The 27,146-nt window shown below is 38.8% G+C and overlaps 2 protein-coding genes and 1 pseudogene across 4 annotated transcripts; 1 reads left to right on the forward strand and 2 right to left on the reverse strand.

The window, feature by feature from the left end:
- Nucleotides 1-737: 737 nt before the first annotated feature.
- On the reverse strand, nucleotides 738-10,662 carry LOC149012717 (E3 ubiquitin-protein ligase RING1-like). Of its 3 annotated transcripts, none has more exons than XM_089158793.1 (2): nucleotides 9,526-10,662; nucleotides 738-1,051 (listed from the first exon to the last, which is right to left on the reverse strand). In XM_089158793.1, exon 1 carries the CDS (start codon nucleotides 10,620-10,622, stop codon nucleotides 9,534-9,536), a length of 1,089 nt encoding a protein of 362 aa, XP_089014919.1. In that variant the 5' UTR covers nucleotides 10,623-10,662; the 3' UTR covers nucleotides 738-1,051; nucleotides 9,526-9,533. The 3 variants fall into 3 exon arrangements, with proteins under 3 accessions (XP_089014919.1, XP_089014921.1, XP_089014920.1); XM_089158795.1 differs by having other exon boundaries at nucleotides 738-1,083; XM_089158794.1 differs by lacking the exon at nucleotides 738-1,051 and adding an exon at nucleotides 7,526-8,097.
- A 6,430-nt stretch (nucleotides 10,663-17,092) lies between these two features.
- On the forward strand, nucleotides 17,093-24,569 carry LOC149012718 (thioredoxin X, chloroplastic-like). The gene is made up of 2 exons (XM_089158696.1): nucleotides 17,093-17,566; nucleotides 24,188-24,569. Exons 1-2 carry the CDS (start codon nucleotides 17,234-17,236, stop codon nucleotides 24,392-24,394), a joined length of 540 nt encoding a protein of 179 aa, XP_089014822.1. The 5' UTR covers nucleotides 17,093-17,233; the 3' UTR covers nucleotides 24,395-24,569.
- A 135-nt stretch (nucleotides 24,570-24,704) lies between these two features.
- LOC149012719 (pentatricopeptide repeat-containing protein At4g33170 pseudogene) lies at nucleotides 24,705-26,626 on the reverse strand (annotated as a pseudogene).
- Between the last annotated feature and the right edge of the window lie 520 nt (nucleotides 26,627-27,146).

Below are 27,146 nucleotides of genomic sequence, written 5' to 3' on the forward strand. Positions count from 1 at the left end.
TCGATCCAATCTAAAAAAAAATTTACCAAAAAATATCCATATCCCTGATAATCAACTAAGTTCAAATTTATCGAATTGGATAATATCCGAATAAATATTTATCCGATTAGAGTAAAGTATTAAATATTTTTTAAATATTTGATAATCGACAAAGTAAAGAGGAAACACAGCACCAAAAACGAATCGAACAGAATAAGTAGCCGCCTGGATTCTCATGACCCAAACTGACACCCACTGAATTCTGTAAATGGAAATTGAAGTAGGAATATCAAACCAAATCTTAATGGTTTGGGACAAAATTGGCAGAACAAGCACAAAAACAGTCCTAGCCAAACAATGTGACTAGCACAATGTCCTGTTGAGTCCACTTAAAACCATTCATACTCATAAGAGTTGCTCAACAAGGCAATTAGATTATGGCCATACAGATCCATTTAGAGCAAAGTGCCCACCATTTTCAGTGCCTATACTCATATAAGTTTAACCAATAAAGATGGATTTGATGTCAAAACTGAAATCTATAATGAGGCACATTCAAAACAATCGATCAAAAGCCGAAGTAGTTGGTACATACTGCTAAGTAATGAATTGAATTTCTCTAAAATTTAGAACTAGCTGGATGCAGCCTATCACACTACTTTCAGGACTGAATTGATGGTTTTACGGATCTTTCACAGCTTCATTGTGGTGAAATTTGTGAGGGGGGGGGGGGGGTTTAAACCATAAATGCATATAAGCAGACAGCCTAAATTGGAAAATGCCAGTATCAAACATCATCAAACACATACTGAAATGGCTTTCTAAAGAAATTTGTACAACAATGCAAATTAATGGAAGCTCCAATTCTCCTGATTGATGAAATTACAAAACTCTTCTCCAATGAAAATTGAAAAAAACAGTATCTAATTAGGTTCTAACCTTCAAATGTAACTGCATGACTCTTCTATGTATATGATTTGTCCACACATGATTACACATCTGAACCCCAAAAGGATTTAGATGCCTAGACCCTCATGAATTAAAATTCTTTCTCAATTCTGCAAACATCAAGCTGCAACCATTAAAACAATCATTTTTTAGCCTCTGCATTTGAGAAGGGCGCCAACCAGTGGAAGTCACAAATCATCATAAAACACATAAAACAAAGCATCAGCAATACAGTATCAAACAACAAAAGTAGCATGTAAAAACAAGGATCAATCATTACGCTAGAATTTTAGTGACTAACAAACTTTCACAGTATGGTCATTGAAAATATGAGACTTGGCAGAGAAATTGACGAAAAGAATCATATTCAGTAATAAACAGGCATTTAATGCATTGAGACATTCAATATTGACCAAGACAAAACAAATAATGAAGGCTTATTAAAATTAGGATCTGTAGTTGGATGAGGAATCGTATATAAAACCCAACACAGTTTTTGGATGCCAGAAAAATGTTAGATTCACTTTGCATTAAGTGGTCAATCCCAGATTCAGGAGGGTGGAAGACGAATAATAGAGTTTTTCTCACAAAAAGCTTCCAATCTCGCATTAGAGCAGACACCAGAATCAGAAGACTGACATTATATTTTCCCCTACTTTTTCTTCCTCCTCTCGTTCCACAGCTATTCCTTTCACTTGAGGAGAATTTGAATCAGTTGGGAAATATCATCATGATTATTGTCATATCTTCTTGTTGAGCAACTCTTCAATTCCACCATGTATAGATGTCTCCCATCCATTATCTCACCCAATTCCTGAAATTTCTCCAAATTAATCCCCTCGTCAGCCTGCCATGCAATATCTTCCAATGACTGATCCCCATAAGCACTCCCAGGGTCTGGAGTAATCAGCGTAACTAATTCCCCCCTTCCAACTCATCCAATCCCGAGAAATCAGCATTTATATCTTTAATAATTCAGCCCAGAAGCAAACTGGTTCCCCTGCTCAACCATAGCTATAACATGTCCCCTTACACAAAAGGAAACACTAGTATGCAATTACAAATATGACCATACCAATCAATGAACCAAGATTGTTCACATTAATGCCCAACCTTGTGCCTACCATGCCAAGCAACAATTTTGAATTGACAAGGCATTCCAACAGTTCACAAGTCACCACCCAGCACCACGCACTGAAGAGCAATATGACCCTATAATAATATGCATGGCACCAATGATGTTTACCTCATCACAGCAAGAATAGGCCAGGTTTACCAAAGGGTAAGAAGATGGGCACATTGCTCCCCCACAATACGACAAACAATGCCTGCCACCTAACCAAATGAACACCTAAAACCACCGCTCAACAGTAGCTGAGATTTCAATGGACACCCTCGTATAGGAAAGTCTTGCACGTGACATATATGACTGTCCATGCAGAGCAGAATGCTGCACACAATAGACATGGTGCAAAGAGACTACAGTGACCAAAACTGGAAGGGAAGGGATGGCAACTGGACCCAAACCAGATTGGAGGACAGTTAAACAATATTGAGTTATGTCTGGAATAAGAGGACTAGCATGTAGAACACAAGGCACTCCTTCCAGGCTCCCAAGATGTAGAATTCAAGGAAGAAGCAGCAAACAAAGAAATCCAAATCCAGCAATGAAAGACTCCAGATTACCTGAAATGTTTTAGTGAAAGAGTGCACTAGGGTTATTTGTAAATAGTAAAGATTACAGGGTGTCTTCTTTCATTTTAGAGCTTAAGCATATGTCTTAGCTTCATCATCTTCGGTATCTTATTTAGGGTGAAGTCCAGATTCTCTCACCACTGAATGTGGTAATATAATAGTGGGCCATTTAGGGAAGAGGAAGGTTCTGACATGTCTCAGAGTTGTGGGGAACAATAAAAAAGATTAAACAGAAAGAAAAGATGGGAGAAGAAGATAAGACAATCATTCTTGCCATGCAAGCATACAAAATGCTTCACTATTCCACTCTTCAAATGAAACACTGCCACAAACCAACTACTATAGTTTTGCAAAACTTAGGTTGTCTTGAGCCTACCAAGACGAAACATGGTCCGAAACGAATTTGAATCAGTTGACTGAATTTCGACAAAATTTCAGTGAAATTTGGAAACTCTCAGTGGTATTTCAAGAGTTTCAAGGGGTTGTGATTGTAAATTGTGATTGTAAATTGTGATTGAGATTTTATTACTTCTTAATATTTATTCTTGCATTTTTATGGATGTTTCAATGTTTTCTTGTATATACATGTTAAGATTTGTGAAAATACATGATCCAATTCCATCCACATAGCCAGGCATGGTTGGATTAAGAAGATCAGCTTGTGTTACGTTTTAATAAAAGAATAACATTGTCATTGTATCTATTGGCCTCAAATTAGGCTGTGCATCAGAAATCAGACCCAAAGACCACCTAAAGCCCATCAAAACATGCAACCAAACACCGAAACTTCGGAAAAAAAATTCTGAACTATAACACTAAAAGAAGAAAACCCAACTAGCAACAAAAAGCTCTTAAAGTGGACACAAACTTTAACAAGGAAACAACATTCTAAGATTTCTAGCCAACTGTAAGAGTTGACTGGATAAAATAAAATACACAATAATATCCTCCTAAATAAAATTCTAAAATCCTACTAAACCAAAAACTTAGAAGAAACCTAGTTCATCCCTATCCTGATCCCCGTATATGTTTAGGTTCAAGGCTACGTACTTGCATCAAATCCCTAGGAAAAACTTGACCATGAATTTTGTAGAATGGAAGAAATTAAAGTTCACAGCTAGAGGCTATTGGATTCTGTCTACAACTTGAACAAAATCGACATTATGAAGCTCTAGGGTTCCATCAATGTCTGGAGAATCATGGGGAAGATCTAACTTAGGATGTGGAATGGCTTTCCCTGCACTCTACACTTTGTCATCTGTTCACAATATTTTTGACCGTCTGAACCACAGTTGTCACAGCGTCCCAGCAATCTAAGGTGTTTTAGGTAGTCAAAACCCTTAGGTGGTAAAGTATCTGCCAAGGCTGTATTTAGGTGAGTATGGCAACTTAAGCACACCCTTTCCCCCTTTCTTTTTATAACATATGAATAACTCCCTTTTTTTTTTTTTTTTTTTTTGGGGGGGGGGGGGGGTAGGGTGTTGACCTTTCTATATTTTTAAAATTTATACTTTAATTATATCTATTGGGTTCAAATAGGGGATGTTTTATTACCATCTTAAGTAAATGAAATATCAGGAATATAAAGATAGTTTCTTAAATGATAGTTGGCATAAGTTAATGCCAGATTTTGGTCCATTACCAATTAAAAAAGATCAAGACACCCTACTATAAGGAGGCAACCACCTAGTCCCTTCTAAATCAGCCAGGACACCTAAGAGGTGCCTTAGCAATGCTTTGGAAACTATCGTCCGAACCACCATTCGATGTTCTGGTTGAGGCTGCATTACCCACTGCATCTCATGGCTTTCGACCAACTTCATCAACCGCCTATGAAGAATGAATATCTGATGCATGTGAAGGTTGTGGGAGATAAAAGTAGGTAGAGTCCTATTTGAGAAGAGATCACTTTACTAACAGAAGGTACAATCCTAGTTGGGGTTTTCTTCTTGAAAGGTGAAACCAGTGAGGAAGCTGTATTTAAGTCAACATCTGGCAAGTGGGGTTGATGCTGGAGATATGAGTTCAAGCTTGAATATCTAACCAGCCTTCAACCCCAGAGACAATGGACACTGGAGATGCAGGGATTTGATGTCTACGGTGAAAATCAAGTATACCTTCTTTCTCACCCCCCCGGGGGGGGGGGGGGTTTGGAAAGCCCTTGGTCTCTCTTTTCTTCTTGCCTCTTTTTTATGTTTTGCTCAGTTGTTTCTGGCAAAACCCTAAGGAGGTTTGACAAAGTTTCTGGGGACATGGGTAGGTTACTGGAAGCGAAGAGGTGGGAGTAAATGGATGCCAGTCGGTTTGGGGATGATTTAGAGATTTGAAGGATGGGGCTGGGAGATGCATTTCTGCAGTGATGTTTCAGCAATGCAACAATAGGATCCCACAGGAGTCAGGAAGGACCAGGCTTGCCCTTTTTTTTGGATGTCACATAAAGGAAGTGAGGAAAGATGAACTGTTTGGAGACGGGACGGAAGCAGTTTGAAAGAGTCTGCTGTTGATACCACAGGACAGTAACAGGAAAGAAAGCCGGGAAGAAAAAATGACCAGAAAGAGATTGATAGAGAAGAATAATGGATCCTTTGGATCTGATACCAAATCATTGAGGGCCAGTTAGGGAAAAGGAAGATTCTGCAATATTTCAAAATTGCAGAGAGGGAGAGAATGGACATGGGAAGAAGGGGACAAGAAGATCAAGCAATCACCCTGGCCATGCAGTCAATGACAAACACTTCGTTATTCCATTCTTCAGATCTGAAGTTCCATTGTGATACAATCTATTCAAAAAGAAGAAAACCCAAATACCATGGATAACTATTAAACATGGGGACAAACTTCAATAATAAAACAGCATCTAGGATTCCTAATCAACTCTAAAACTTGCAAATGTATCTCACTTCATAAATGTGAAAGAACAAAAAATAAAAAATAAAAAAAATAGTGTCCTTGTAAATAAAGTATATCCTAAAATCTGACTGGACCAGAAACTCAGTCTGGATCAAGTTCATCTCCATTTAGATACTCAACAGGGTACCGGCTGGTCCAAGGTAATGCACCCGCAACAAAATGATGTTATATGATGATACCTCCTCCTAACTATCATACTCATACATTTTTTGAAGATCTGATGATGTTTTTCAGTCACCCATTTCAACCTCAAATAATTTGGATTTTTATCCACACCTGCGTGGATGCGTTAGAACCCGACACATGCCAAGGGGAGAATGAACGGTTGAGATTTATTTGATAGATTTTTACATTTAAAATGGATTCAATATTACAATTTTCCATCCCTGAGATATTTTCAAGTTAACAAAATCAACCCACATTTCTCCCAACTAAAAAAAACCATAAAACCTCATCCAACAATACAAGCTCCTTTATCCCCTCCCACGCTTACCTTGGCTTCATTGGAAACCACCAATGACCGATGGCCTCCTCTGGCCATCCCTGCTGCTGCCTCCCTTGCTGCACTGTTGGATCTGCCGGCGATTCCACCCCCTTGGTGTCCCAGCCAAATGGGTGCTCTAAGTGCCAAAAACATGTCAGCTTGACTGTGTTCAAGTGCTGATGTGGACAACCTTCTCCAGGGTGCACCAGAACCTGAGTAACATGGTTGTACGTTCAATGATAAGGCCTGGGGAAGGAAGCCGTCACTCAGGCCTACCCTGTCATCAAGGCAGAGAAACTTGAAAAGATCTGAATCTGTTTCAGACATGAAGACATTGGAGTTGAAAGCCAATCTGGTCCTATCCGATGTGAAGAGGACCGAAATGGTTTTCATTGTGGTCGTGACAAAGATATCACAGATCTCTTATTCACTTGTTAAAAGCTAGGATAAACAGAGATAAAGATCTGGTGTTATTGCTGGTGAAGCGGTCCAGCAAGGTGCTGCCAGGGTGATAGGTGTAATAGGGTTATTTTGTAACTTGAAAATAATATCAGGGAGTGAATAATATTACTCAAAACTTTTTAGACGTAAGAACAGAGTAAATAAATCTCAGCCGTTGGTTGTCTTCAAGGCCACATGCCACATTTTGACATGTGCAGACGGATATCCACGGATATCCACGCAGGGGCAAGTAAAATCCAAATAATCTATGCGGTACTTGCACAAAGAAAAATGAAAACCCATTCAGAACAAACTTCTATTGTTTGACTATAATTCCCCCCCCCCCCAGCTTTTTAGGAATCCAATAAGTTGAATCAACTAGTGTTTCAGAAAATCTTTCCAAAATTTCAACAAATCAATTCTAGGAATACTATCTTGTTACAAAGTTATCATTCCTAATGGCATCTAACAGTAGGAGCCATGAAGGACAAGCAACTACAACATAAGTGCCAGAATGAACCCCAAGTCACATACACTTCTTTTTTGTTGCTATGGGCCCAATAAAATGGTGAAATTCGCATAATGGAAGAATGGAAGCAATTTAAAATAGTTCAGGACTTAAATTTAAGTAATCAAACCAACACTAAAACTTCATTGAAGGGCTTTATGGATTTTCAGGAAACAAAAGGAGGACTGGAATATTTACAATCAACTTAAGAAAGAAGAGGCTTTTTGTGAATAATAGGGATCTGGCCTGACATGCAATTTATAAGAGTACTTTCTTCAACCTCTTGCCGCTGCAAACAGAACCATCAGAAGATTGGTTTCTTGTGGTCGTTCCTGTGGTTTTAGGAGTATGCCACAAACTTGATATGTCTTGATTGAAAATGAACCAAACCAGAAAAAACCAAAAAGCCAAGTAAATATTTGGACCAAAGCCATAGCAAAAGAGCTTTTCAGAAATCTCTTGCATTCCAGATGGTGTCTGATAGCAGAGGGTGAAGAGAGGGAATATATATATATATATATATATATTGAGAGAGAGAGAGAGAGAGAGAGAGAGGAGCGGAGGTGAGAAAGAACGTGATCATACTTGAGAGGAGAAGAACGGAGGAAAAAACAAGAAGAGGAGGAGGAACCAGATGATCCACCAACCCTGTTCTCCATATCAATACAGCAATTCAACTCAAATTTCATACAAAGTTCAACTTTATTGATCCCTCTTTCATTGAATTGATTATACATATAAAGACTATTAATTACCTTCTAAAACTGATATAGGACTCAACTTAAACTAGGAAACTAAACAACTGAATCAAATCTTCCAAGTATAAATAAAAACGTAAATCACAAGAATACCCCAAAGAAAATAAATAAATTTCCTATGAACCCCTATTAGACCAGACTTACACCCTGCCCATTGCCATGCATGGCAGGAGGCAAGCTTTGATCACTAGAAGCCAACATTCAGCCACATCGCCATGTGTAGTGTTGACGTATCAATGCCTTTGAGCATCACTGAGTCATGCCCAGCTGTGACATTTGTCCCGTCAAGATTTACTGGTCAATATTTTCTCTGAAACTTCCACCTCTTAATAGATCCACGTAAAATAAAGAGATTACGAAGCAATTGCAAATGCCTGCATATACAGAAGGCGGCAATAAAAAAGTCATATAAGCCGACTCAAGCATTTGTTTGAAGTGACTCAAAAGCATTCCCTAACTAGTCTAATTCAAACCACATATCATACAGGTTTTAGCAAAGAAAAGAACAACCAAACCAAGAAAGAGAAAATTAGCCTGATGTGGTCACTAAAGTTTTGAAACCACAGCAACACACAAAACATCATTAGAACTAGTACCATCCCATGGACTTCCCAGTAAACATTTCCTCAGATACCTTTTAATGCTTGCATCATCATTACTATCCAGTGTGGTTTCTTAAACCACCAATTATGTTATCATTAGGTATCTTATAACCTACAAAGACTAATTTAGACTGAAGGATAAAGCTATAGATGCTACAACCTTAAGGTCCAGTGCCGCCTACAGTAGAACCCTTTCTAAGTTGGATCCATAGTCCAGAAAATAAAATAATAAAATAAATACATAAAAAAAATAAGGAAAACAACTTCATAGCCTGCATGCACCAGAAATGGAACTGTATAGAAGTCACTAGCAGCATATTCAAATTTCCAGTTCAAACATCTTCTGAAGTGACTCATCGTTGCTTATTCTCACATGGCAATACTTGCCAAAGAGATTTTAGAGAAGAAAATTCAAAACGAATCCATCTACGCAAACCAAGGTAGTAAAGGTCACCTAAGCATTGCCTAGGTGCCGCCTAGGCGTCCTAACCCATTTTTGGGTCTAGGCGACCTGGTCTCGGCTTGCTTTGTGTTGCCTTGGTTTTCGTTTCCCTCTATCACCTCGCTTCACCTTGCCTTGCTGCCATAAAAACCTTGACACAAGCATTGAACCTTGGAAATTTTGGAATGTTCATTGTTGACAAGTCAGGATCCTATTGTTTTCAATTAAGAACAATTATACCGCTATCGGACCAATTTTATCGCTACAACCGTAAGGTTGACTTTCCAATGAAGTTACTCCCAACATTCCTATGCACCAAGTCTCTAAATCCACTAACACCCTCACATGTGGGTTGTGTACAAACCGTCCCATTAAAACCACTAATACCGTTATCATCAGGCCTCATCTTATCTATGAATGTCATTAAAACCGCCTTGTCAAGGTGATGCCTAAGGGTCCTGGTCTGTCTTTGGGTCAAGGCGTGTGGTGTCGCCTTGTTTTTTGTTGCCCTCCATTGCCTCACTTGTCATGTAGCCAATCATGATTCAAACCAAGAAATACAAGCATTGAAGCTACAACTACTCATTAAGTGCTACCCTAACAACATCCAACTCCGACATTGTTAACTTTTCAAGAAGCAGTCAGAAATGGCATCAAAGAAACTGAAGACCAAGAGAAGAAAAAAATAAACAAAGCAGCACTATTAACAACAATTAATAATAATACGAAGAAACAAAATCTGGCTTCAAGAATAGCACCTAAACTCTTAATCCAAGTCCTCTTGCCTGGTCTCAGACCCAGAGTTCCGACTTCCTGTATTCGATTCATTGTTACCACCATCCCTGCTATTGCTCGTTTCCGCTGGCCCACCAAATGACCTAAATAGCGATGGCAACGAAATGCTAAACCTTCTTTGCGCCGTTCTGGGTGTAGGGTTATTCTCTTGAGTTTCTCCTCTGCCACTACCAGAATCCATCGAACCAGAACCAGAACCAGAACCCGAAGTCGAATTCCCAGGCCTCGACTCCCGACCTCTTTGCTCGTAGTCGGGATCATCGGTCGGCAACTCATACCGACAAACAGGGCAAGAATTATGCAGTTCAAGCCATGGAAGAATACATTCAGAATGATAAATGTGCTTACAAGGCATCTGTTTCGCGACCATACCCAGCTCAAAGGAGTCCTTACAAACCGCACACTGGGACGAATCGGAAGCCAGCAATTCCTCTGAAACCGTAATGTCAGGTAGAGCTTGGATGGCGGATTTTGACGCCGGAGGCGTGCCATAGCGGTTTGGATCATTCTCCGCGAGTTGCTGGATCAATTGCTCGAGGCCGGGACCGATAAAGTAATCACCAAGATTCGACGGAGGCCGGAAGGCACCAGAATCCGAAGGGTTGTTTTCAATGACAAATTGAATATTCGCTCCACCTGCACGCAGAGTTTGGAGATAATCCTGGAGAAAGAGAAAGGGATTGAAGGCGTCAGGATCCTGCACCGTCGTCGTCGTCGATCGCTGGCGGATTCCAGGGCCAAAGAAGGCGGAGAAATCGGCCGGAACTTCCATGCTGGTGGAGGATGAAACGAGGAAGGGAAGACCGGCGAGCCCAGCGATAAGGGAAGGAAAAGGAGAACCACCACCACCACCACCAGAAAAACTGTCGGAGTAGGCGAAAAAGGGATTAGCGGGGTTTTCATGTTCTTCTAGGAAACCACCATTGCAATCTGGACAGGCAAGTTCGGTGGTGGCAGAAGGGTTTATCCAAACGGTATGTTCACACTGGTGGCAGAAATAGAGCTGAGATCCGGGTGCGCCACCACCGGCTGCTCCCCCCGACATTCCGGCAAATGACATGTTTCCGGCCCGAACAGGAATGTTGTGTGAGACAGAAACGTTTCAGGGAGAAGAGTCTGATCAACAAACAGACAGATTCTTATTTATATATGGAGAGAGAAGACCGAACTGCCATTTGACGCTCTCTCACGGTCTAACTGTCTAAGTCTAACGGCGCTTTTCTCTTTTTTATTTTCCTGACCTAATTTTTCATTTTGGAAATATCCGAATCCGTTCTTAAGCAGAGTATTAAAAAAATAATAATAATGGATAATTTCATGGTAATTTTGATAGTACTGAGCGCGTATTTGACTTTTTTCTTTAAAAATATGTGGAATAATTAGTCCATTTTTCTTTTTCTTTTTTGGGTACCGGAATTAGAAGTTCATAATAAAACATGTAAAAAAGTGACAATTATCAATAAATAATCGGGATATTTTATCGAATCGGATTATTAGTCGGAAATCCGATAACATCTTCGGATTCGGATGCCCCCTCTGGATTTTTGCCGGACTCGGATACGGAACGGATTTGCGAATTGGCGGATTCGATATATCTGATCCATGCATAATATCATGAAAAATAGCTAAAAATTTTTTATTTTCCTGACCTAATTTTTCATTTTGGAAATAAATCTAAGAGAGTTTAAAAAAATAATAATAATGGAAATTTCATGGTAATTGCACCTGTCAAGTATTTGATTCATTGCCAATTCGTGGAAAAATTAGTCCAGTTTTCTTTTTCACATTGGAATCGATAAGTGAGATTTCGAGTAAGTGTTTCCATATATCGGTTGGGGGGGCTTTGTCGTTTGTAAGAGTCAAATCCATAACATCTTCATTGAAAAATATGAATCTTACCACTCTACCAACCTTGTATAATCTAAAACGTGATCCATTAAGAAGTCTGGATTTTAGACTGGTTGTGGTATAACTTGAGAAAAATTATGTGATGATGATAATCTAAAACGTGATCGATAAGAAGTCTGGGTTTTTCTCATGCTAACCTACTATCATATTATTATATTACTGTACAAGTCGATGTACTTCTTATTTCGTGACAAATCTCTTATCTTTACGTGGCAAATCTTAAGCCCGTGTTTTTACATAATGCTTCTCTCTTAGATAATCTCATCGAAGTCCAAGTATCCCTTTGCTCTCCCTCCAATCGGCCAATTCAATCTACACCTACAACAAAACTATGGATCTTATAAATTTTGTTTTCTTTCTTATGAGCCTCTGCCTTGCTGCTATTTTAATGTTTTGAATAGATTGAGTTACTTAGGGGTCATGGTTCAGTTGAATTTAATAGATGATGATGTATTTAACTCGACTACTGCTTTTCTTGTCTTGTACAAAGTCCAAAATCCCTCATAAAGAACTAAGCACTAAAATTGTCTCTGCAAGTGACATTTTTGAGTTCAACAAATGAAAAGGATTAAGATCTACCTTTGTGTATGCCATCATTTAGTTGCATTGCTTTTCTTTCTCCCTTTATCTTTCAATTGTTGCCTTAGTTAGATGGGTTAACAATATAATATTTCACTTAGATTCCATTCCCTCGTGAGATTGAGAAGAAGTACGTGATGAAGGATGTTTACCAAGATAGGCAATATGCAATTGATGCCTCTATTGTCTGCATCATGATAGGAAAATTATATCATATTTCTTTTTCTTAGAAAATTGTTGAAACTTCTACAATTAAAAAGTCTCATTCTTTGTTTCGTGGATTGCTAGGGAGATTGAGTATGCTACATGAGAAACTTGTTATAATTTAACTTATACTCTTAAAAGTCTCACCTTCAATAATTTAGATTATATTTCAAAAAAAAAAAATTATAGGAAAATATCATTAATTTTAGGGTAAATGATAATTTCCAACCCCCGTAATAGCTAACTATCGTTGTAAGTTACAAATGGCATGTACATACCCCTCTTACTTGAAAAACCATACAGTAACCTTTTTAACTATGAATTTTTGCTGTTAAGACATATGAAATAACGATTTTATCCTTAATCATATTAAAATTAAGGGTAATTTTCATCTGGACCCCTTGAGGTTTGGTCTATATCATTTTTAGTCCAAAAAAACTAAAACTTTGCATTTGCCTCCCCTGTACTATAGAAAAAGTCAATTTAAGGACAAATTATCGTTTCTATGACAAATTTGTCTTTATTATTATTATTTTTAAATCTAATTTTTTTTACTTTTACATTTGAAGGGATTAAAATTTATTAATTTATGAAATCAGACCCTACTTCGTTATTTGATTTAGGAATCCCCGATGAATTAGAATCAATATCTAACAACTTTATAGATAAACTTGAAGGAGTTTGGAAGTACTCTTTCCCTTGGCCTTCTCAAGGTCACCCATACCAACTGTAGAACACGTGAATACGAATCTCTGCATCCGTTTTAGATTCTTCATCATTGTATTCACTGCAAATCCCCATTCACACTTCTCATCCTTCAATTCACAGAAGAACAATTGCTCTGGGTTCCCAGGATCGCACATGTAGATTAAACCACCTTCAATCGAGGCACGCATGGTCGACAGCGGCGAGGTGCCGCTTCTCATCTTCTCGAACAGCTCCGGCGGCATAACCCCAATCGCCCTACATCCATAGGTGTCTTGGTCTACTTCCCAGACACCCACCCCCTGCAAATCCTCAGGCTCCCCCATTAAACCCACCAATCCGATGGTGGAGTCGGACACCTTCTCCGCTGTGTTGATGATAGCATCGTTGGGATTTGACAACAGGTTTAGAGTAAGGGTTTCTCCCCATCATCGAAGCAACAGATCATACGGTAACGAAGTAGGGTCAGATTTCGTAAATTAATAAACATTAATCCCTTCAAATGTAAAAGTAAAAAAATTTAAATTTTAAAAAAATAATATTAAGGGCAAATTCGTCATAAAAACGATAATTTGTCCTTAAATTGACTTTTTCTATAGTACAGGGGAGGCAGATGCAAAGTCTCAGTTTTTTTGGACTAAAAATGACATAGATGAAACCTCGGGGGTCCAAGATGAAAATTACCCTAAAATTAAAGAGTCATTTTTCTTGTTGTTCACTTAAGTGGGCAAAATTTCAAACTATCCACTTTTCAGTTTTTGTAAAATTCTAAGTTATCCACTATTAGAATTCAAAGGTTTGACGATTATTTTATGGGTCAACTAACTAAAATACCCCTCTATTCATCAAATTACTAAAAGGCCCTCTCAGTCACTTAAGTGACCCACCTCCTAGGTGGGTGAAGGGAGATCTTCTTTCTATACTTTGCTGAAAACCCCAACACCGCCAACATCCACCACCACTTCCCCTCCCGGTGACCACAGCTCCCACCTCCCCCTGCTAGAAACCACTCACTGTTGTTCCAAAACTTTGACTTCGCCCCCACTTGGTTCGTTTGTAGGGTGAACCTGGTAAAGTGAGAGTGGGCTGCCTCGATCTGAAGACAAAAATCCACCTCCAATTCCAAATAAGATAATTCTTAACATAGTATATCATTTTGTAGGTTTTGACAAAAAAAAAAAAAAAAATAATAATAATTTTGTAGTAGACATGAAGAGTGGAAGTGGAACCTGATTGGTTTGATCATCAATCAAGACGCCACTAAAAAATTGGAGAGCGTGTGGGTCATCCCATTTTAAAAGATGAGAAGGATCTGCCAATTTAGAGACCGTTTCCAGAAGGAATTTCTCAACTTCTTCTGATTAAGGTCTTCTCCTAGAAGTGGAAGCAACCACTGTGGGTGGCTAATTTTCCTGTTAAATTTTGGACGTTAGTTTGGCACCTGAAATTAACCTTCGAATATGTCATTTTATGTAGTTGTTTTGGCTCAACAGGTTACTCACCAACGCCAGAAAGGTGAGAATGGGGTTGGCAGACAGTGAGCTGTGCTCCTATTATATTATATGCATGGAAAGGAGGATTCTCTTTCGCGTTCTCCGAAATTGCTGCTATGCCAAGGAAGTCTTGCGGCATTCGATGCCGATGGAGAAGCGAGCATTGCCCACGTAAAGAGTGGCTCGTGTCAAACATTTGCGGCTTTGCATCGCGATGGCGTTCAGATTGGCCAGGAGAGATTCTCCTGCACAGTATATCGTTTATGGAGTTGGCTTAACTGCAGTGACTGCCATGAAGAGGATTTTACTGAACCTAGTGTAGGTCAGAAGCAAGTGGAAGACTATTGTGCTATGGTATCTGATGCTTCCTCGGTCAGAAATAAGAGAAGGGGTTTCCCATTGGTCTGCTCAGTTCCGTTAGAGCTAGCTTATAGATGTAATGTAGATGCTTCTTTTGGTGGTAATAGGGTGCAAGTAGCTTGGGGAAGTGGTGCGCGATAGAGGTGGAAACTTCATTCTGGTTTCGCCAAACAAATTCAGGGTAGATCTACAGTTCAAGCTCAATTGTTGGCTATCCTGAGGTGTGAAAATGTTGGTGTGAGTAGGGCACTTGTCCGGTGTGTTCGACTCTTCAAAAGTTGTGGCAATGTTGGAGTCGAGTGCTTAAGTCTAAGGCATAGTGGTAACTTAATTGAGGTGATTCATGTTGGAATATAATGTAATAGGGCAATTTAATAAGATAAAGTGAAATAGAACAAAATATAAATACTTTGTTTGTCATGAAGGATCTTCTTGATGAAACATAGTTATGCACATCCATCTAGTGATGCACAAAAAATTGACGGAGTTTAAACATGTCGGTAGTGGCAAACACTTTCTTGAAGGTATTAAACGCCTCAAATAGTGAACATAGGTGTTGAATGTGTTTTCACCCTCAAGATCAGTCAATCATTCCATCACAAACAGTGCACCAATCCGTTTTCTATGACATAATTTAAAGAAAACCAATTAATACTTCTCAAAAACACATTCGTGCAATAATAAGAAACTGCTTAAACTTTTATATTGGAGAGTAAAAGACACCACCAAAGGTTTTCTCTAAAGAACGTATCTCTTCCTTTAAGGCATGTTTATTTAAGGCATGTTTATTAGACATCACATTAGCCTCCCAAAAGAAACACCTATTGGCCTTTAGGTTTCCGGAAAAAACCCTATCATTCACTATGAAATTTTGAATTTCAAAACCATAAAATTACAACAATTCATGGTATTACTATGTTGGATGCATGAATGTTCTTCAACCAAGTTGGGAGAGAAGATAATACTACTAGGTGGATGTTGAGGGTGAAGATAATTTGATTCTCACTTGGTGTTCTTTTTGGATCCCCCTCCTAAGTTGAAGGAGATTCTCAAGGTAGATTTTGAGTCAATTTAGCTAGTTGCTTTCCTTTGTTTCTTGGGTCGTTTGACCTTATAAGTGTATTATCAAAAAAAAAAAAAAAAGAGAGCAAATTGCATTGGCACCCTAAAATTGAGGCCTTCAAACCCTAACACCCCCACTTTATGTTTAAATAGTACAGACCCCAAAATTAGATTTTTATTGGATATATTTGTCAAATTTATCATTGAAAACAGTTAAATTACTGTTTATTTTAAAAAATATTCTTATGATAAACACTGTCTGACAGATTTTTAGTGACAAATTAGACAAATATATCTAATAAAAATCCAATTTTGGAGTCTCTGTGTTTTTTAAACAAAAGTAGGGTGTCAGTGCTTTAAGGTCTCCATTTTTGGGTGCCATTATAATTTGCTCAAAAAAAATTAAAATTTGGAGCTTTATTTCTTAGGTGATTGCCTAAATGCTAGAATAAGTGATGATTTTTCAAACATAAGTTTTTTTCGCCCATTCTGAAAATGAGAATGAGGGATGATTCTTTTAAATCTAAAGGAGAGAAATAGATAGAACGAGAGGGAGGCGAGCCTCGTCTTTGGATTTGAGGTAAAAGATTAGAACAGAAAATAGATGGAATATGAAGAAGCTGGAATTTATTTGTAAGCTTTTGTTTTAGGTTCCAGACTTGTACTTTGGTAAAGATGCTACTCGAAAAGAGAATCAATTGACAAAATCACGATAGACAATGTTTTTTTTTTTTTGGTAAACAATAGCGGTCACCTAGCGCCCTTTACGCAATATTTGGACTTTTTATTGAGTGCGACCTATGTGAGCATTAGCCCTGTGCACTACTAGCACAAGCACTGGCCCCGTCAGTGCACCAGAGGCCTAGTATAGTGCATAAAAGCCGGTATGACTCATGCCCAGGTCAAAGAGTACACAACTGTCCAATGCAAGAAATAGAAGAGCAGAGGGGATTGGGATATGAGGTTTTTCAAATCACTTGGAAGTGAGCTTCAGACCACGATAGCCAAACTTTGAAAGACGCAATGGTAAAACTGATTATCCCAAATGTAACTTAATGTAGTAAAATTCACGGAAACCTTAGGTGCCTTTACCCAATGGTAAAACTGGAAAAGACATCTTTTACCGGTTTATTATTTTTTTCTTTCAGTTTATAACGATAACGATAACGATAACGGTAACGTGCTATCCTACTGATAAAGCCATCAGTAGCGGCTCATTCGGACACCAACGACAGCCACTCTCCTATTTTCTGTCTTGAAGTCCTTTCAGTTCTAATGGCTTCTACAATTTCAGATAAGAAAAGGAATCTGTAATAGTCTCTATGAAAAATTTCTCTCTCGCACCCTGCGGTTGCAAATCATGATGACAATTTTATCGAATCCGACTTCAGTTCGTTTATCGTTCCCCACTGTTCCTTCGATCTCATCGACCTGCAAGTCGCATGTCAAAAACTTTTTGATTGGTTCGACTTCTACGAAGAAGCTGCTGTTTCGTTCTCAGATAAAAGGAATTAAAGGGTTTCGTGGTGTTTCGGTTCCTAGATATGTAATTAGCGGTGCTCTTGAGGAGATTAATGAGACACAATTCTCGGATGTGGTTCTTACATCTGATGTTCCTGTTCTGGTCGAATTCGTCGCTGATTGGTGTGGACCTTGTCGGTTAATGTCCCCGGCAATTGATTGGCTTTCACAGGTATGGACCCTGCGTAGTTTGTTTTGTTATCGGAATCTCTAATCGGGTGAACTTTTACTCTTTCAGCTACTTTTGAGAAATTCTGTGTTTGGACAGTGTTGGCAGTTAAAACTACAAATTCAAACACTAGAAATCTGAATACAGTATGCTTTGATGATTTTTTTTAAAGGGAGGGAGGTCGGGACTGAACTCCATATGGTTGAAGTCTGATATGCATTGATTGGGCCTTAAATTACATCCAATATTTGCCTAATTAATGAAGAGAATTATAATATTGACATGGTGGTCTAAGAAAATAGTGTTAAATACAAATTTGGAGATTTACTGAGATAATGTGGGTCAGTCACTCTGATTGGAGCTGCTGTTAAGATGGTTTGTTTCAATAACATCAGCTAATAATTCACTTCCAAGATTTGGAATTGCAGCAGTTGTAATCATATATACCTAAAAAGCTTTGATAAAATTATTTTGTTCCTCCTACATGTTTGATATATTTTATCTAGTTCTTTTAAACTAGTCAGTTGGAAGGGAACCCTAAAAACACCTACTTTTTTTCTTTCTCTTTCTTGATAAATGGTAACGAAAGTTATTAATAGACTACAAGGTCAGATGATAAACAACTCAACAGTGTGAGGACTCCAAAATTTATGAGAAAAAGGGAATATACTACAAGACTCTTGAAGGAGGAACTTTTTAGGACTAAAATATGAAAAATAAAGGAAAATACTTGTAGACAGGAAAATTGCTCCATAGGACATAGATCTCCAAATACGCAACTTTGCTCTGCGATAGTTGTAGAACTGCACCAATCAGGGGGCATCCTCTAGAATTGGATGCTGAGGATGCTAGTAAGCTTGGAACAGATGAGCTACACAACAGCTCTCTGCAAAGATAAATTAACCACCACAGTAACAAATTACTATCTAATCCAATCTCTTAATCCCCATAGACATGGAGAAGAGTAGCGAAAGAGCAGAAGTTGATGAATTATAATCATCTGTTACCCTGCTTGCAACCCCTATAATTATATGGCTAATTGACAAGCGTGGAAAATATATAAATATTCATCTTACTTAATAATAAAGACTAAAACCATTGCATTTATAGTTTCTCTACTAAACATTTTCCCCAGGCTAGAAGATAAATAATAGGATCCTGTTGATATCCTTGCAACAGAAGTAGAATCCTCAATAGACAGGATTGCTGCGAGGTGAGATCAGAACCAAAATTGAACAATTATAACAGCTTTAACAAGGCATTTCAAACCAGTGAATTCCTGGTCTGATTGATGTTGAATTTGGGTCAATAGGAAGGAACCAAAGAATAGTATGTTTCCTTAGAGATCTCACGCAGATATAGAATTAATGAAATTCGTTTGCAGCAGCTGAACATAAAATAGAAGAAGTGTAGGGTTGGGAGAACTGCAAAACTGAAATCAATTTAAGAACCGTTGCCCCATGTGATCATCAACCAACACCTTCGGGAATCCACTAACCAGCAGCTGACCACTGGCACAACTCAAGAACAAATAGGTGGACAAATTTGGAAAAATAAAAAATAAAAAATTCAGCTAGAAAGGAAGAATTAAGAAAGAGATGAAGTATTTTATGGCCAAACAAGGCATCCCATAACAATTGATCTAAAACCAGAATTTTTATTGAACCCATTTTTCTTTTTTACAGTTTCTCAATATTCTTATAGGCAAGCCTTTTACAGAGTGACTCTTGTAGGAATATCTTAAGATTCTTGGACCATTTAATGAACAGCACATTTTCAAAGACTTGCAGATCCATCAGTGAAATGGTTTCTATTTTTAAGAACTTTCATAACCATCAAAAAACTGATTATTGATTGAGATAGTTTTTTCTATGACTTTAGATAGTATGTAACTAACTACATGATGCGTCCCCATTTCTCTACACATGTATTAATTATTTTCTACCTTTCTTGGACTATGACTTTGGACTGATTAGCTGGTATTGGTTTTGGGAGAACAAGAAAACACCCATACCTGGTTGGTCTGGCCTGGACCAACTGAATCTGGATCAATTAAACCATAATATTTTCATTCAAGGAACTGTATGTTAGGGACTTGGGATAGAGGCCTGATTCGCTCCCTTCTTGTGATATACTGAGTGGAATCATCTATATTGTCTTTCCCTGGAATGAAAGCATTTGAAACCAATGAATATAGAAAGGACATATAAATGCTAGTAAAGTTCTGGGTTGATGCACTTGAATTATCTTCATGGATCCACGGTCACCCTTTCCACCTGATTAGGAAAAGAGTGGTAGCTGCTTCCTTCTTTTGCCATGGTAAACTTGTCATTGATAACATTTTCAATCTCATCCTCATCCATTAAACAAACTTTGGTTTCTGTGAGTATGCTGGGTATCACACTCATCGGAATGATGACCTTGATGCAGATCTGTCAGCAAATTGGAGCTGCCTTCGAAGGAATAAATCTAGGATTGGATTCTGATATTATATACATATTAGACCTCTGATCCCATGGGTTTGCAGTGTAAAGTATAGTCAAAAGGATCACATACAGCATTATTCAAGTTCCACATATTTTTTCCCCTGCATTTTAAATTGAACCGGTTCAAAATGGTTTCAACCACTGGTTTAATATTGGTCAGAATATTCCTTTTTTTTTTTTTTTTTTTTTTTTTTTTTTTTTTCAATGTCTATGAATTTAATTTAAGTTTTAAATAGAACCCCACCCCTTTCCACAATATTAAGAGAAGGAGTTCCTCCTAATAGGAGTCAGCTATGACAATTTAATCCCCTAGTCTACATAGGAGTTGGATTTTGAAAACTAAAAATAGTGGGAACTATGGTGGAGCTTCATTACCTCACAATTAAGAGTATTTTTCTGCTCAAATCTGCTGCTGCAGCTTGTCTTCTTCAAGTGTGTTTGATTAAGGCTGGTGGGATTGGTATTTGATCAAATTGACACATTTGAAGGCCGGGTGGTTCTTTTGAAGCTTCCTTTTGGTGCTCTTTGTGCAAGATTTAATTTTTATTCAAGTTCGCCATTCAAATAATCTGCTGTCCAAGGATTTTCCCAACAACAGTTAGTTTGAACTTTGAATGATTGCCTACCCATCCACATCTACTCTTCTTCTAATTTTCTCACAGCTCTGTCTGTAAATATGCCTCATTGTTTGTTGTTTTTCTCAAACTGTGTATTCTTCACTGACCTAACCAGCCATTAAGATCCTCCCATCTTTGGAGCGGATTTTCCTCTCACCCATTGGGGAACTTGATCCTAACCTGATCCCCCTTTTGACCACTAAAAACCTAGATTCTCTTCTTCCTATTTTCTAAAACCTAAAACCTAATTCTAACCCTAATCCTAACCCTAACATTGCTACCTTTCCAGCACACTTCCAACCATTAAAACTTATCAGGACCTTCACTGGAAGACTCCCTTACATCAACTTAACCCAGCCCTATCATCGATCCCTAACTTCAGCTAATTACTAATCTTAATTTGACCCAGCTGAATTAATCTGTTAACAGCATATCCTGATTGCTGACTTGTAGTTGGTCTCCTACCAAACAGAACTACATCAGATCAACAAGTTTAAGCTTTTAACTGATGGATGTGTCAGGTGGAAAGTGGAAACTCAAGCATGTTGCTGTTGAGTCCGAATTTCTTTGAATGGATTTATTTTCCAAGATTGCAACTTCATATTGGTACTGAGTGTTTACCTCACTGAAGCAATCTGTACCATCACCATGTTGACTGGCTGAAACCCCATAAATCAATGGGGGATGATCTGCACACTTGTATGCATCATTGCTGATAGTAACGTGTCAGTATACCTCAGTTCTTTTACTTCATTAATGTGTGACATGAAATCATCAGCATCCCAGAAAACTTGAACATGAGAAGGGAGAGGAACTAAATCTATTGGGCTCTTGGGTTGGAATGTTGGATATCAAGTACCATCTTGAAAGTGTTTGAGCCATGGTGTGGTTAATAGAACTGTTGTAGGCAAACTGAGCAATGTTGAGTATCGATGTCCAAGTAATCTTATATTCTTAGAAGCATCATTGCTGATGATAATGTGTTGGTCTATGTCATTGTATACTTCAGTAATGTGCCATATGAACTCATCAGCCTTGATGCTGACTTAAACGTGAGAAGAGAGAGGAGCCAAATCTGCTGAACTCTTGGGCTAGATACCAGATATTATCTTGAAAGGAATATAAGCAGTAGTGCTGTTGATAGAACTTCTGTGGATAAACTCAGTAATATTGAGTGTTAACGGCCAAAGTCTTCTTATAGTCTAGTACGTCAAAACGTGACAGGTTACCTAAGCTTTGGTTTGCAACTTCCAAATGCTGCTGCTATCGAGTTAGGAGCCTATGCTCAGAGAGTCAATGGAGACTAGGCAAAAGAGCTGACTGGAGCGTGCTCCCAAGGGGAATTGGGACTCTCTGATACCTAAGTCAGACTTCCTGAAAACAACAGTTGCTGGGGTAGCCGAAAGACTGATAGTCTTAAGATTGGATGATTTTACCCTTTTTACTTTTGGGGGTACCGTTCATCTATTTATAGGAAGAGAGGGGAATGTCTTAAGTTCGCGTAGTCTTGAGTTTGAGCAGCAACAGTTAATGTGATAGCTTGTCTTTACTTGCAACTGGGATAGTAGTAGAGTCCCGGGTTTTGTTAGCCATTTGGAATGTCTTGATCATGAGCTTGGTGTGAGAAATCTGATTTCCATAAGTTTCCTTCTGGCTTTAAACTGATCATGCACTGGGTTGCTTACATGGCTCTAGGTTTGAACCGCTGCCACAGTACCTGCTCATTGGAGTGCTAGTCTTTCACATAGAAGCCTCCCAATCCTGAGCTTTAATAGAGTCAAGTGAGTGACATATCCTTTCTTTTGCTGCAGTTTGTAGCTTGGCTGTTTGAGTTTGAGCTGAGATGTGGGAAGGAAGAACAATTGAAGGTAGGTCTAAGTTTTGAGTCACCCTAAAATGCGACCTATGCATTGGAGTACTGGGTTGTATAGGAAATGTTCCATAAATGCAGCTCAGAAGTAGCTCAAAAATAACAACAAAGCTCAGGGAGAAGCAACAAGGGATAAGGGAATCTGATGGAGAAAAGAAGAAGAAAAGAAATGAAGGAATAGAAGCAGGAGAAGAACAATCAGGGGTACCTGGAATGGAGGAGGGACCAAACCAGAGAAGATGAAAGAGATTTTGACGCAACCCATTTGTTTAAACAGTGTTGCCACCCAATCAGTAGAGAATCACATGCTTTTTTTAAGTGGAATACATAATAGTCTCCCCCCACCCTCTCCCCCCCCCCCCCCCCCATGTGGGAAATGTAGAAACTCCCTGGTACCATAAAAGAAGAAAAAAAACACATGTTCTTTTTTTGGGGTTCAAAATCTTCTTATTGATCTATACACCATTTCTTATGTATCTTGTCAGTCAACCCCCTCTTAAGTAAGGTCCTTATATAGTTGACATGTGGTATTGTCATATTTCTTATACGTATCAATCAAACAAGAATCAGTCTTATTCCTTGTTGGCCATTGAACAATCTAGTCCACATTGCATCCAATCCAATCTCATGTCATTGAAAAATGATACGTATCAAATTAGAATCTCCAACACCCCCCACCCCCCCCCAAAGCCAGAGTTTTCTTCATGTATCCAATCCCGGGCCTTCCATACAATCTCATTAGTCATGATTTTATCTATTTGATGTTTGATTAGGCATTGACATTATGGATTAAACAATAAGATAGGCACTTTTGCCTTTGATATAATTCTTTTGGGACTATATCTGGTGATACAGATATTTCATTACTGAAGGACATCAATTGGCAACCTCTGGGGAACCTCTCCATCTATTTTTGTGATTTTTAGTATATCCTTTAGAGCTTGAGGATAGATTTGACAATGGAGCAGACGAGAGAAAACAAAGGAATCCATGGTGGAAATATTAGTGAAACAATTTATATTTAAGTAGTGCTTATTTTTGATGAATAAGCTGGGAAATGTCAAAGCTCATTGTCAACTTTGCTAACTGATGTTATTTGAGAATTGTGGCATATAAATAAACTGTTGACCAGAACTTTCTAAGTCCTGAGGTCTTCTAGGATCATCCTATTAGAAATTTATCCTGACTTGATCTATTATTAGTGTACTCTTGCAGATGCTTGCAAATCTGTTGGCATTTGCAATGAATCCAGAGGCACAACGTTGAAACCTCATTTCCCATTGTGCAGACAGGACTCTTCTAGCATTAAAAGGCTCTTTTCTTTATCCACTGGATGACATCTCTAATGGGATGCTAGCATCACTCGGGCTTGACAAGGGTATGGTGAAACTAAATTGTATCGCCAACTCGAAGTTAGCTTGGCAATTGGTGGGGACGTTGTCATTTGACCTATGCTGGAATACTCTTTCTTTGGGTTTGGCTGAAGTTATATGAATTGTCTTAACTGGGATAATGTGATTAGTGTAAAATACTTTCCTTGATGACACTCCACACCATTAGCACCAGTCATTGGTTGAAACTGCTCAGTTGTTTCTGTAATTACCGAAACTGTCTTTTATTTTCTGAAATGAGCTTGTACAATACCCTACAGGAATACAAAGACAGGCTAAAGGTTGTGAAGATCAACCATGACTTGAATCCTCGCCTGATTGAAGAGTACAAAGTTTATGGATTGCCGACGTTGATTCTATTCAAGAATGGACTGGAAGTACCAGAGAGCCGGTGGGAAGGTGCCATGACAAAGGTGAAGATAAAAGGGTACATTGATGCTCTTCTGGAGTCTGTATCAGTCACTTAGTTGTCTCTGCAAGTTGTATCGCCTGTCACATAGTTGTCTCTACAGGTTATCTCTCCTAGCTTCACTTCCTTTGAAGTGATATGATCCCAAAATTCCATTTGTGTCTCTGTGAGCTACCATATTAGTGACTGTTAGAACACTCTCATTCAGAGCTGGTGACTAATAACATATCATTTTAGATTCTACAAAGTATTTATCAAAAAATATCTGCAATCTCATGCACTCTGATCTGTTCCTTTTATCTCCAGAAATTGACCAAAAAAAGCTAAGATGTGTTTATGCTTAAGCATCCAAATTAGCTGTTCTTCCATGTTGTGACTGAACCGATGGGTCATTTCCCATTAATCCAACTGGAACCAGCCATTTTCTTAACATCTCTAGCCTCCATTAGCTTTCTCAATTCCCCTACTTCATCCCAATTGCTTGTATTGGCAAGCAGGTTAGATAATAAAACATATGTTGAAGGGTCTTCTTTATCCAGAGCAAGTGCCTGTGCTGCTGCTCGCTTCCCAGTCTCCGTATCCCCATGAACCCGACAAGCACCCAGCAGTGTCTGCCATACCAGGACTCCTGGCTGAAAGGGCATGCTCTGAATTAAAGCCTCTGCCTGTTTGATCTGACCTGCTCGCCCAAGGAGATCTACCATACATGCATAGTGATCTTCCCCGGGGGTAATTCCATGTTCACGCGTCATGGAGTGGAAGTATTCCAACCCTTCAGCAATAAAGCCTCCTTGACTACAGGCATATAACACACATATGAAAGTAATGTAGTTTGGCTCAGCGTGCTCTGCTCTCATTCTACTGAAAACATCTAAAGCTTCCTTGGCATGGCCATTTTGAGCAAACCCCATGATCATTGTGGTCCAGGAAACAACTGATCGATCATGCATTGATTTGAACACTCCCCAGGCACCATCCATGCATCCACATTTTGCATACATATCCAGAAGTGCATTATCGACGCAGACATCGATGTCCTGCCCTAGCTTAATCCTCAAACCATGAGTTTTTTTCCCTTCCTCCAAGGAAGACGAATTGGCGCAAGCATTAAGTGCTGTTGCCAATGTAAATTTATTTGGTTTCACACCCATTTTCTTCATCTCCTCAATTATTCTGAGTGCTTCCCTTGGTTCACCACATTGTAAACATCCTGAAGCCATTTGGGTCCATGAGACCACATCTTTGTCAGGCATTTCCTCAAATGCTTTTGAACCATCAAGCAAATTCCGATTTTTCAAGTACATATCAACTAAAGAATTCCCAACACAAATCTCATTTCCATGGCCATACTTAATTAGCTGTGCATGAACTTGCAAACCCATTTTAATATCAGCAAGAGAAGCCAAACCCGTCAGAACAGTAGCAAACGTGAAGTTATCAGGCTTCACACCTTCATGATTCATCCTATACCAGAAGGTTGGGATTTCCGAATAGGATAACTGTAGGTACCCGGCGATCATTGCATTCCAAGATACAATGTCTCTTTCTGGGCATTTGTCAAAAAATTCTGCTGCCTCAACCAATTTTCCATGCCGAATCAGCGCTGTCAGGAATGAATTTGTCAAGAACACATTCGATTCAAATCCTAACTGAACAATCTTGGCGTAAATTTGGGAACCTTGAGAAGAATTATCCGACAGAGAGCATGCATTAAGTGCACTGACGAGGGTGTACTCATTGGGATGATACCCTGATCGATACATCTGATGGAATAGAGACAAAGCTTCATTGGGACAACCATGTTGAACAAGGCCTGCAATGATAGCCGACCATGAGACAACATTCCTTACATGCATTTCTTCGAACAATTTGAGGGCTGTTTTCAGGTCCCCAGCTTTTGCATACATATTAAGCAGATGGTTATGAATAAAAAGTGACGAAAGCAAAGACATCTTGACAAGTTTAGCATGAATTGCCTTCCCATTATCTAAGCTAGAGATAACAGAACATCTCTGCAGCCAATTAGAATACTTCTCTTCTTCCATAGCCAAGCTTTCAGATGATCTCGAGGCATAAACCGTATAAAGAGTTCTTCGAAACGAGAGGGAGCAAAGCTCGCGAAGATTAGTTGAACGAAGCATCTGCGTGGACGCTTATAAATGCTCATGCTTGGCTTGGAATTACCATTACCATTACCGTTGAGTTACTTAAAAACGAGGTCGTTTCTCAAGAAATCTTGACTTAATCACCACGTCGCCACGCCGCCCCTGGAATAACCTCACCATCTCAACTCTCAAGCCCGGCAGACCGGATCCTCAACCTGTCAGGGGGAGCACTTTTGTGAAAGTGCTCCCGGTTGGGCCGGGGGTTGGGTGATGGAATTTTTTGCTCCCTGAGGGGTGATGATCTGGATTCGTTCATCGGGAAGTACATTTCTATAATCTCTAATCTATTTTCCTTGTAGATGTGTGCCATGTGTCCTAACATCACATCAAATGATTGAAATCTATTTATTAGTCACACCAATTTGAGGTGACTAATAAATAGATTTCAATCATTTGATGTGATGTTAGGACACATGGCATACTTCTACAAGAAAATAGATGGTCTATTTCTATTTGAAAAATTGACCTGATGAATGATATTCATGACAAACAATGGTTGAGCTTTACTAGTCATCGTTGGAGCCATTAAATACAGATGAAGCCTCCATTTATCCTATTATTATTTATCCTATTAGAAGGGATCGAAGCATGTCACACACCTTAAAAAATGGCAAGATAAATTTCTTTAGGGATAATTACTGTTGC

The sequence above is a fragment of the Hakea prostrata genome, chromosome 6 (assembly GCF_041222555.1).
Source record: "Hakea prostrata isolate BN-2017 chromosome 6, UWA_Hpros_2, whole genome shotgun sequence".
Taxonomy (NCBI): domain Eukaryota; kingdom Viridiplantae; phylum Streptophyta; class Magnoliopsida; order Proteales; family Proteaceae; genus Hakea; species Hakea prostrata.

Bases quoted from the DNA above. Each gene is read 5' to 3' on its own strand.
- LOC149012717 (XM_089158793.1), bottom strand. From the start codon at position 10,622: ATGTCATTTGCCGGAATGTCGGGGGGAGCAGCCGGTGGTGGCGCACCC.
- LOC149012718 (XM_089158696.1), top strand. From the start codon at position 17,234: ATGATGACAATTTTATCGAATCCGACTTCAGTTCGTTTATCGTTCCCC. The intron at 17,567-24,187 runs GTATGGACCCTG...AATACCCTACAG, and splicing joins CAATTGATTGGCTTTCACAG to GAATACAAAGACAGGCTAAA.